Consider the following 12,634-nt stretch of genomic DNA (forward strand, 5'->3'; position numbering starts at 1 on the left):
GTAATTATTTATTTTGGCAAATTCCTAGTTTGTTTTCTTTCCTTTACTTTGCAGCTTTGTGGATTCATCAGAGGCTACATTGAGGCAGAAAACCAAGCCAGGAAATGAACCAGAAAATCACACATTATATAGTTCTGTTCACACATCATGCTAAGCCACAGCCTAGTCAGTAGCTAACATCAAATCATGGTTTTAGACTGTGATTTATGCACACAAAAATAATATTGACTCCGTTTTTAGCCCTTGCTGAGAAAAACACACTTCATTACTGTTAGCATGATGTATGACCCAGTCACTAGATTAGGAAGGAAGGATTCTTACTGTTTAGCCCTCTAGTATTTTCTAGTTTTTATCTTGTGTGCTCTCACAATACAGCTGGTTTTCTCCTAGATCCTTACATGTACTTTCATATCCCTTCTTCCTGTTTTTGTCTTTGCTGTTTCACAGTATTTGGATAAAGTTGAAGTGGAGATGCAGACATGTGAAGAGCCCCGGCCACCCAATGGACAGTCTCCCATCGCCCTTGCTTCAGGACAAAGGTTAACTCTGCCTCTAATTTTTTTCTTAGTGTGGCTTTTGATATAACCTTTGCTTTTCCAGTTTAAATGATACTGTGATGCGGGGGTGTCTACAGCAGCTGTCACAGGGTTAAAAATGGCAGGTGCAACCAGGGAATCAGAGGCGTGTCCTTTTTAAACATGTGTCACACATAAAAGGGTGGGACTTTGATTGCCCAATTATGCATGTCAGTTTGAAGCCAGGAAGCATCATGCAGCTTTTTTTTTTTTTTGGATATCTTCCTTTTGTAGGGATTCTCATATTGTCCTAATAAGGTGCAAGTAACAGCAGCATCTCCTAGAGCTAAACTATATGGGACCCAGATTACAGTTAATTTTCCCAGATGTTGGGTGGGTGGTAAGAGTTTTTTTGTTCTGTTTTGAGACTGCTGGAGAAGAAAGGTTTAAAAAGAGAACGTTAGATTTTGTGACTCTGGGGTTGTCTTTTGTAAAACAAAAATGAAATCTACATACACAGGATATGTTGTACTTGTACTTTGGGACTTTAGCACATTATCATTTTGGAAGGGCTATTTAAGAAAAGCCACTGCACGATATAATATTTTCATGTTTGGTTGAAACATTAATTATAGCTGAGACTTTTTCAAAAGATCAGTCAATTTTAGGCAATAGGCTAGTTTTTCAAATGCAATCCATGAATATGGATACGAGCTTGAGACTTGAACAGAAGAAGGTAGTACAATATATATATTATTTTATAATATGGGGAAAATCTTCCTCCAACAAATCGTATCTCTGTATCCACATTTTCTCTGCAGAAGCCACAGTATTAGATATACTACATAACCTATAGCTTTTCTGGTTTCACTGCTAGATATGATTTTGAAAATGAATCTTTTCAAAGTTGTGAGAGACTGTAGGAAGGAGGTAGTGAAAGTTTATGTGAGAAAAAGCAATGAAGTCCAGATGTGAGGGCCATGGGAAACAACCATTTCAAGGAGACTCTGCCTTAATTGACTCACTATCAGTCTGCCTGAAAATTTACTGTTACAGTTTTCAAGATTACATTTTATCCCTGACTAGCATTGAAGATGCCTTTCTGAAACCCACATGGTTCTTGCTTCTTTGGTTTATCAGTTTCATGGGGCAAGCAAGATTTATTTGTTGTGTGGACTTATGAAGATATTTCATATTCTGTTTAATATTTTTAATGATAAAATAATAACACTGAAAGGAAATAAATAATCTAGCTGCCTGTCCTGAGCTAGAAATGACAAAATCATATTAGCAGTTTAATTGAAAGAATGCATTCAAGGGTGAAATCAGTATATAATATATTATAATTGCTAGTTGATGAAGGAGGCAGGATTTTCTAACATCCATAGTGCCTGTAGAGAAAACTTAATAAATCTAGATAACCTGAGCTACCAGTACAGGTAAAATTCACACATAGGAAGATTATATATGTCATCTATCAGTAAATTTAACCTGAGGAAAAATTCCTTACACAGTAAACAGTAAGCTTGCTAATTTATTCATTTATTTATGATCCAAGATCAGTCATAAAGGTAAAGTTTATTTATTTATTTATGATCCAAGATCAATCATTAAGCTAAAGTTCAACCATTATGTTGAACTTAAATACAAGAAAGGAATAACATTACATTAAATTAGATTAAAAAAAAAACTAAAACACTTAGTAATGTGGAGGAAGTACTAGGCTGTTTTTAAGAGCCATGGCAATTGATAAAAATTTTGCGACCTCCTTAGAGGTTTTTGAAAATTGATAATAAGATTACTGCTATCCTTCTATATTATCACAGGAACAATTAAAATTACTGACAATTAAGGGTATGAATTTCAATTACCATTGGGTATATAATGGGCATTTTAAAAACCCATATATAATACAGATTCAATCTCTGTATCTAAGCATAGGCCAAGTGTGACTTTCCTATAGAAGGTGAGTGTATCTGCCTGTTGTCTTCCTAATGGGTAACACCCCAGTTCATGGCAGAGTAAAAAGTCTCCTTTGAGGAACGTATAGGATATTAAAAAGGGCAATCTGGCTGAGACATCTGTCACTCCGTTGATCACCAAGGTTGATTCCGTTGATCTGGCTTGCTAGGCAGATGTCCCCTTCCTCCCTTACTGCTCCATGTGCATCTCTCCTGAAGTTGCACACTCAGTGGAAGAGAACAACCATCCCAGATAGAAGGAGTGTACTATTCTTCAGTCACGGGTATACAGTAGCTGCGGTCCTCTGCTAGAATCTCCTGAATGTTCAGAATAGATTTGCTGGTCAAATTATTGGAATATAAAGCCTTCCATTAAGCATGTGAGTGTAGTGTACGGTTAACCCTTTGAAGTAGTCCAGACAAGAAACCAGTACCATGAGTACTAACACTACCTTTATTGTAAGATTACAGTAACAGAATCTTGCAAGTCTGAAAGCACATCTCTCCCCCCTTGCCTTTACTTTCCAGGGAACTAGGGAGGGTCCCTTCTGATATACTTTCCATGCCCTCATTCCTTCTGTGGGCTGAGGTGTCCTTTATTTGACCGTTGCTCTGGCTGCAGCTCTTCCTCCTCCTCTCCCTCAAGGATAGTCTCACAGACCATTATACATACAGTGTAGTTATTTTGTACTCTTTAATTTTCATGTGCTTTGGATGTGATATACTGTGTTTGGTTTCCAGCATTTCCAGTTTTCTGGATTATGTGAGTCTGACCAAACTCTAGCAGACCTTGTTTTCATAGTCTAATCAAGTATTTTAACGATGTGTAACATTTGAGTACCATGCAAAAAATTGTACCTATGTCATCTTTCAGAGGGAGAAGAATACAGTTGCTCTACTACTATTAAAGCTTGAGATCACCATTGGTTGTAGGAGTAAAATATGATTAACGTGTTCATATGGTATAAAGAGAGCTATATTATTTTACGCTAACTTAGAACCGCAACTATTAGTATGAAAACAGTAAGTTGCTGCTGCCTGGCCATGTTGTTTTGCATAAGCCTAACACTTTTCAGTGTTACATGCTTTAATGATTAAGAGAGCTAAAGCATTGCACTCTATTAAAAGTTATTTCCTCCCCTACAGTGAATATGGGTTTGCAGAGAAGGTTGTGGAAGGTATGTATATTATTGTCAATTCAATTACCATTAAGATACAGTCCAAGGCCTTCCACGCATCATTTGAATTATGGCAACTTCAAGGATATAGTGTCAACCCCAACTGGCAGCAAAGTGATCTTCGTTTTACCCGAATCACTGATTCACATAAGGGAGAGGTAGGTCCATAAACAGGTATCTTTATATTTGGAATGCTTTCTATAGACTTGCAAAGATTTTAAATTTTGTGATCTTTTTTTGTTGCACTGCACATCCTTGTGTAATGAACAGTGTAGATACTGTAGTTTACCACAACCATTTTAAAATAAATTGAGTTGCTTGTAGTTTTTTGTTCTTTTTTAAAATTGATGTAGTATTTCTATTACAGTAAAGTCTGTTTTCTAATCTATCACTTACAGCACTACATTAAACACATTTAGGAGCTAAGAATCTTTCTGCTTTTTTATTTTGTGACCCTTGCTTCCCTCTGGATAGGTTTTAACATTTAAAGAACTCACCTGGCAGACTCTTCGGATAGAAGCTGATGCTACAGAAAATGGAGAACAAGATCCCCTCACTACCCCACTAAGACTTATTACTAACCAGGGCAAAATCCAAATATCGCTTAAGAGAAAAGTGAGTATATATTTTGCTGAAAAGTGTTATTGGATAGAATGATTAGTGTATCTAGAGTTCAGATAATATACATCATATCTTTTGATATGAACTTGATATTAAGAATTCCCAGCTCACCCATGAGATAAAACAGAATGGAATACATCTTCGCCAAGCTCCTCTGAAGTTTGAAGAACAGAAATAACTATGGATTTTTTTTTAAATGTAAATGTGAATAATTTATCCTAGCTACAGAATGTGGAGCTCTTAATTGCACAATTTAGAATTATTTCATAAACAAATAATTTCAGATCCCTGATTTTTAGTGAAAAAACAAAAGATATGATGCATGTTATATGTTGTTGAAAAAGGGTCTAGAAAACACAACAGAAACTTGATAAACTGTAGATTTTAAAAAGTTGTTAAAAGGTTGAGATGGAATGCTTCCATTAAATGCTCAGGATATAGTGGTAAGTCTTTCAAGTAATCTGAAGTATACCTTCTTTCCTGAGCTCAGTTCATATTTACAGCCACTCTATATCAATTTTTCTTGTGTTTCCCAGACCCTTTTTGAACAACAGTGTATTCCATGACTGTGCATATACCAAGCATCTTTTTAAAATTTTGTATTCTTAACTCACATTATTAGGGTAACCTGTTTATTCTATAAATTAACAGAATAAATACATATTGAAAAATCATATAATACATTTTGTTTAAAGCACTATCAAATATAGTTTGTTCCTTTCTTTTTCAGATAAAAGTGATATATTTTACTGTGTTCAGAAATTAATTCCCATTAAAGATCTAGGAATTAGCCCATTCGCTAACTTCTGGAAAAAATAATTTAAAAATGCTATCCATTGAAGCTGCTTATTCTTGGAAATAAATAAAAATCCTTTCAGACAATGTGCTGACCTTTTTTTGTTTATGAGGCAGACAAAGGATTGCAATGTGGTGGCATCTAAGCTCATGTTCCTTCTTGATGACTTGCTATGGGTGCTGACTGACTCCCAGCTTAAAGCTATGATGAAGTATGCAGAGTCCTTGAGTGAAGCCATGGAGAAATCAGCCCAGCAGAGGAAAAGTTTGGCTCCTGAACCTATCCAAGTAAGCACTTTTAGCACACATAGTTTTTAAGATGAATAACAGCAACTCATTGAAAGTTGAGTTTACACAAAATATTTGATTGTCCATTGGTCTTCATAATGACCACTAGAGATATTCTCCTGCCATAAGTACAACATGCATAAAATAAATAGCCCTCTCAGAGCACAATTTTAGCAACTTTCTTTTTTTAAAATAGTCATGCTTCTGTTTCAACATTTGTCCTTAAGTTCTGTCCTTGAAAATTATATTTCATATGATATTGTTTATTACATTTGTGTTGCACCATAATAGGAGTTGACTCCTGATAGTTTACATGATATAGGCAAAATTAAAACTTGCATTTTAAAAGTTAAAATAAACATTAGAAACGGTCAGCTGCCCCTCCCCCCACATCCAGTTAGTCAGTAAGAAATAAAAAGATGATTGAGTCTTAACTAGAATCCTCTACAGAACAGCTTGGTCTTCAGTATCTTCCTAAGTGTGTCATGGACAGGGCCAGACTGCTCTCTAATGGGAGGCTGTTCCAGAGAGCTGGTGCTGCTACTGAAAAGCAGCATGACCTGGCCTCGGCTCCTTTTACTTCCTGAAAGTGGGAAGTTAAAAGTAGCTTCTCCTGGGATGGTTTAATAGGTTCGGCCAATTCTGATTGGATTAAGCAGTCCATCAGGTATGCAGGTGCCAAACCATAAAGGGCTTTATAGGTCAAAAAGTTTTAGCTTGCCAAAATAGTATAAGAACTCTGCTGTTCCATAGAAATTTAGGGTTGGATCCAAACTGGACATTATGTGAACATGGGGCATGCTGGGATTCAGAAAAGGCTGTATTAGCAAGAGGGAACTGAACGGTACTATTGATTGGTTTTCTGTTCCTCAGCATAGTTTACTATGCTGCCTCTCATAAGATTACACAGTAAACTGTATGGGTAGTATGGTTAATGACCACTTGTTCAGCGACTGTTCAAAGTTGTGGCAATGCTGAATGAGTGGTACTTAAAACCAGTCCTTGAAGTTCCTGCCATCACAGCACCCACATGGTCACATGATTGCGATTCAGGCATATGGCAACTGGCTTGCACTTATAACATGTTCAGCGTCCTGGGGTCATGCGATTGCCATTTGCAACCTTCCCTGCCAGCTTCCCACAGTCAAACAGGGAAGGTCGCAAGTTGCTCTCGTAAGTCACTTTTTCTCCCTGATAATGGGAGAGTGTCTTCACTTCTATACCAAGAGTGTCAATGGATCTTAAACTATGACTTATATAACAAAAAATAATATTTAGAATTTATTGGACTCCACTATGTTTGTATAGAAAAGGACTATCTAAGCCAACATTCTGTTGGAGATGTAATAAGGATAATGCTTCTTTAAAACACATGCTTTTACAATGTCCTATACTTATTAAGTTTTGGGAGAAAATAGTGGACTATATAAATATGACTGTGTGACAAAAGCTAAAATTTTCAGAGGATAATATTCTCTTGAATTATATACCTATTACATGGAATTTGACAAATGGACAATGTAAATGGATTCTTTGTGCCCTTACTATGGCCACAAGATTGATATTGCAGCATTGGAAAGAGAAATGCGTGGCTCCATTTATTCAGTGGATTGAAGACCTGATTACACTATGAGTGGATTGCCTATACATGTAGAATTTGTATGGACAAGTATAATGAAATATGGAACTCATTTATACAAAATACAGTAGGTTAAAAAAAAAAAGATAGTTATATAAGTGTATTAGAAATAAATATATATGCACTTGAATAATATTTACATTAGATAAGTATATATAGAATTGTTACTGTTAACTGTTACAGTGATATACTTTGTTTCTTTTTCTTTTTTCTGTTGTATTTTTTCACTTTTTAAAGCACTTTTTATGCATTGTTTTGTTTACTTTGAGAATGTTTGTATTTGTATTGTAATTATCTTCCTGCTTTGTTCATTTTCTTTTTTTTTCTGTTACTATTTTAAAAGCAAAAGTAATAATAATTAATGAGTAATAATTAATAATAATAAAAAGTCACCTTTACTCCATAGAGCACAGGCCTGCCCGCAGCACCCCCCGCTCATACTCCATAGCACGCACATGCATGCCTGGCTGTGGTCATGCAGTGCTCCTTCCCACACCCATCCACACTCCCACAGCGTAGCAGCCCTCCCCTGCCCTCCCAAACATGTGCCACAGCACCCCCTCCCCCACCTGCCCACACTCGTGCCCTGTCTACCTGACTTAATTGATTGAGACCAAGTTCTTTGGCAATGGTTTGTAGCCCTTTCTAGTATGGGCACTGACAACCCTTAGCTCTTTTGCTCATTTCCACAAACCTGTGTTGTGAAGAGGAGACTCCAGTGGTTGCAATCAATGTGTGGCAGCTAACATGCGCAGGGGAGAGTCCCAAAAACTCAGAGCTGATTGTCTGAGTGAAAATTCAGACTCAATTGCACCCCTATGAGAAAGCTGATTATTCTATGGCTTCATATACTTTTTACCACAAAGACAGTGAATGTTGTCTCAGTGTTGTTAATGTGACGCAGTGTATTGTTTTAGTTATTTAATCGATATAGCTAGCCGATCACAGAAGCAACTCTAGGCAGTATTTTTTTAAAGAATTAAAAAGAGAAATACAATAATGTAAGAAACATATATATAAGATTGTATCAGGGCAGAAACAGTACCATAAAAAACAATCACCAAGCACAGTTACAAATCTCTCTTCCCAGTGCCTGGCAGAAAATCAAGATCTTTGTGGCTCTTCATTGTAGTTAAATAAAGAACCCAGCAATTACCTTAAAATGAAAAAGACTTGTGTGGGAGGGGGAGGGTGGGACAAATCACCAGGGAAGTATAAAGGCCTGGAAATATTTGTTCTTATTTTCTGCTTAGTAAGCGGCTTAGATGTGGGTGAACAGTATTAGTAGTACCAGGTGGCTTCACACCTGACTGGAGAACATACTCAGGAATACAACATTCATTAATAGTTCCTCATCTGACTGGAGGGCAGGGTCAAGTGAAGTACAAGAATCATTCCTGCACACTGTGCTCTTCAACATTTTTATTAGTGATTAAAAAGAAGAAGTGGGGATGAATGAAACATAAATGCAGGATAAATGCAACATAAACCCAAAATTAAGCAATATCTGAAGGGCTATAAATTCTAAAGTTTGAACCTTTGAGGCTGGGTGGCTGGTTAGAGGTGAGGGACAGTTAGGCTTTCATTCATAGTTCCTTGGCTTTAACAGTGATCTCAATGCTCATTTTTCCAATGTGGGTTAATCTTATTCACTATATTTTCTATACTGTAATTTAGGATACAGGTATAATGATTCCCCACCCCTGCAAAAACAAAAATCCTTTAGCAATTATCCCAAGATCCCTGATTTTCAGTCTGGCTTTCTGTTTACTAATCTTCATTGAGAGATTTGAATATGAAGTATTGCCTTATTTTAATGCATTTAATTTAATTAATTTAATTTAATTTAATTTAAAGCCTTTTTTTCTGTTTCCAAAGGATGATTTGAGGTCTTTTGATACTATGTCATTTCCATTGTTCTTCTTGGGTTCGGTATAGGTAAATCAGAGTTTCATTTTGCTGTTTTACAGATCACACCTCCTATTCCCAGTAGCCAACAGACTTGGTCCCAGTCATTTGGCAGCACTCACAAAGCGATCAGCCAGTATTTTGAGATACATGATATGAAAGAATCTTCCTATCACCTTCTTATTTCCCGTTTGGACCTTCACATCTGTGATGATAGTCACACTCGAGAAACAGGTAGCTTTAGGTGGGCTGAAATTGGGAGAGCAGTGTGGCTGGGGGGAAATCTTTTTTCCCCCCCTAAGATAACTGCTGAAATTTTAAGACAGGTGTTACAGCTTACTTCCTTCTTTTTCCTCTTTCTTCCTCATTCTGGATTTTTAATGAATTTGTTTCAGTGGCAAGCGCTCTTTTTGAACTCATAGGCCCATTTGGAATGTTGGGAAGTTACAATAAAGGTGCTGTGGGGAACTTCATATTCACAAAATGAAATTGTTAACTAGTGAAATGGCTTCCCACCATTTCTTCTTGTCCCTCAGTACATTATCTAGTCTTCCTTCTTATCTTTATTTTTTGGGATACAGATGTTTCTTCCTAACAAATAATAGGCTGCAGTCACATTCCCCCATTTTTGTCTTCTAAGAATACTCATGGAGCCTATATGAGGTACAGATACATTATTGGAAATAAAGATAATGTTAAAGGCTGATGCTTTGTAGCATGACAACTTAGTTATTTGTTTGTTTATTAAAAGAATATATAAAAAAAGGACCAGGTAGGGTAGGGACTGGCAAGCATCAAGGGAGGTTGCTGTGAGTATCTTCATGCCTATGGGTCTCATATAGCCTACTTATCTACTTGTTCCATGATCTAATTTTGAAATTATAAAGTTTGATAATAGAATCATCCTATATGACAATATTGAGATATTTTGGAGAATCTGATCAAAAATATTTTTAAACAAAAATCTCAATAAAAATAGATGCTGAGAGATTTATTTATTGGTGTATCTTATATTTGAGATTATTTTTTAAAATAATCCCAAAGGTGAGACTCAATTCATTTATGATTAAAACAATGTATACTATTCACAGTGTTGCATTTTGGAGTACGAGTTCATATTCTATTTGCATAAACTAGGTATATAGCAGCCAGGATTTGTCTTATTTTAATTCCATTTTACCACAGGTGCTTCCAAACATGGTATAATGGGAGGTGCAATGCAGCTAACATTTAGGAGGATGGGATTTGACTATTATCCTTTCCACTGGGCAGGTAAGGACATTGCAAGTTTTAAGGATGAGACTTTGAATTATAATTGACTTTGGCTCAAAATTAGTGAGATATTCCATTACCAACCATATTCTGTTACCAGCAAGTGAAATGAGTGGCAGGAGGAGGGAAGATGCTGTGGATAGTGATAGCTTTTACCTGAACCTGTTGCAGTGGAGGTCTTCAGAAGAGCTCAACACATAGCCTGTTTCTGAAGAAGCACCAATTAGAATGCACAGCTATCAGTGGCACTTTTCTTAAATTTAAAAACAATTATATAATTGGGATGCCTTCCAGAGGGCTTTGAAGACTTGGCTCACCACTTGGCCTGGGATGGGGAGGCAAGACATCAAGCGTGGGGATGGCTAGCCCCTTAGAAGCCTGTTGTCTTCAGCTCTGAAACCATCATCCTCTTGGACTCTCTCTTTCTCTTTTTGGTAAAGTTTTGTATAAATTTTTATGTTTTATGTATTTATATATATTTATTGTTTTAATGGTTTGAGTGGGCCTCCCAGAGTCCCCCACTGGGGGGGGGATGGGCAGAGATAAAATAATAAATAAATGGGAGGGAAAATAGGGAGTTATGTCATTCTTTATACCAATTTTTATGAAAATTCCAGTAACAATAGAGATGGACAGGTAAGATTTCCTTTAACAAGGAAAACATCAAGGGAAGTCAACATTACTGAGCACAGCTATGAGTAACAAATATTCATTTACTGTGTAGAAATTCTGTTAGATATAGGAATAGCTATGAGAATGTGTTTGGTTTGGAATCCAAATGGCAAGATTCTTTCAGCTACGGTACTGAAAAAAGACTATTATGTCTAAATAATTTTTCCTATCTGAAAATGTACATGTACAACTAACAACAACAAAACCTTTTAACTAAGTTGATCTGAAAGAGGTAGTCCAAATTAGAACTGAGTATCTTAAAAAATGAAATGAGCTATGACAGAAATCCTGTTAACTTAATCCCCCTGTTTTATTCAGGAGATAACTGCAAACATTGGGTGCAGTATTGCGATGCCATGGAGACCCGGGAACATTGGGCAAAAAAACTAGTGAATGAATTCCAAAACAAGATGGGAAAATATAGCGAAGAGATAAGTTCTGCTGTCTCCAAAATTGCAGAGGGGGAATCTCTCTTCAAAAAGAGACCAGGTAACTCAAGATTCCTTATCAAGGCTTTGCATTTAGAGATGGTTGGGAGCAGCTTTCAGAGCAGCCATGCAAGGCTTAGCAACAACGTAGCTTCTTTAACCATTCAAAAGAGGTTCTTCATACCTTTTGATTACTTTGCTATTCTATATTTGCTCAGTCAAGAGCTCATTTAGCATCTGAATACCATTGTGAAGACTTGGCAACTTTTATCATATAAATAAACTGCTGTTGAATTCACATTGCATTGTGCTACTTATGTGTCTTGTTAAAAAGTGAAAGTTAGGAATAGGGATGGGATACAACTTAAGATAAGTCAAGAAATAATGCATGACACATTTGGGTTCTGTGTAACTGTACTGAAAAGCACTATTGTCTATGATGAGAAAAGCAGACTTCATCTTGTTTCAAACTGCAAATGAAGATGGTTCTACTACCTTAATTTAAGAGCTGATGAGAGCTAAATCCTGGAATCTATATCAGATATTCATGTTGGTTCTCATAACTTGACTTTTACATATTCCTCATTTACTGTAAACTGTAAACTGCTGCAGGCTGAATAGAAAGGAAAATGTCCCCTTTTTGCTATAGTTTAAAGCTCTCCAATCCCATTTGTCAAATCAGTACTCCTTCCTTTTCCCATGACCTTCCAGGTTGCTCTGCAAGTAGTAGAATACAAGTTGCAGACTAGGGAGAAAAATTTCCAGGAGCGATCTGTTATTCTCCACTTTCACACTTATTAATGTAAGATAGTTGTGTAGAATAGCTGAGATACCCATGATTTTATTTACTGTTGTCAGATCTTGGGGGCAGATAAATAAATAAACATCCATCCATCCATATATACCCACACATATTCATTCATTCATTCATTCATTCATTCATTTACACACACACACACACACACACACATGTACTTGTATAGTGAGATGGGTGGTGTGTGTGTGTATAAATAAATAAATATGTGTTTTCCCTTTTACACAACTTGTTTCACAATGAGAGCAAATGCACCACTGTCTTCTGTATGTATTGAACGTGGGAGGGGAGTTCTGGAGTTTTGCAGCCTATTATCGTTGGTGAGCCCTAATGATAACCTCTGCATATTAAGACTGGTATTTTAAAACATTTTATCTTTGTTCAGAAAGCAATTTCTGCCTTCTTCTATCACTAGTCATGGGAAAGACAATGCTAAAGACGCAGCTACAGACAACTCATAAATAAGTCAAGCCATAACTTCTGGGCTTCTGCTAGTGAATGTTTTCTAGGGTAGTTTTCAAGTACACAAAGTTCTATATTTGG

The 12,634-nt window shown here is 36.4% G+C and overlaps 1 protein-coding gene across 2 annotated transcripts in view; it reads left to right on the forward strand.

The window, feature by feature from the left end:
- Positions 1-12,634, forward strand: part of BLTP3A (bridge-like lipid transfer protein family member 3A) — a 71,702-nt gene that overhangs the window by 29,708 nt on the left and 29,360 nt on the right. For both annotated transcript variants that reach the window (XM_088153143.1, XM_007426633.4), the window contains exons 4-10: positions 448-539; positions 3,623-3,812; positions 4,129-4,269; positions 5,188-5,358; positions 8,968-9,139; positions 10,091-10,177; positions 11,168-11,338. In XM_088153143.1, the coding sequence (XP_088009269.1) occupies positions 448-539; positions 3,623-3,812; positions 4,129-4,269; positions 5,188-5,358; positions 8,968-9,139; positions 10,091-10,177; positions 11,168-11,338 (1,024 nt within the window). The remainder of the gene's footprint in view (positions 1-447; positions 540-3,622; positions 3,813-4,128; positions 4,270-5,187; positions 5,359-8,967; positions 9,140-10,090; positions 10,178-11,167; positions 11,339-12,634) is intronic.

This window comes from Python bivittatus, unplaced genomic scaffold (genome assembly GCF_059951505.1).
Source record: "Python bivittatus isolate LINGU-HERP-01145 unplaced genomic scaffold, Pbiv_v1 ctg000700_np1212, whole genome shotgun sequence".
Classification (NCBI taxonomy): domain Eukaryota; kingdom Metazoa; phylum Chordata; class Lepidosauria; order Squamata; family Pythonidae; genus Python; species Python bivittatus.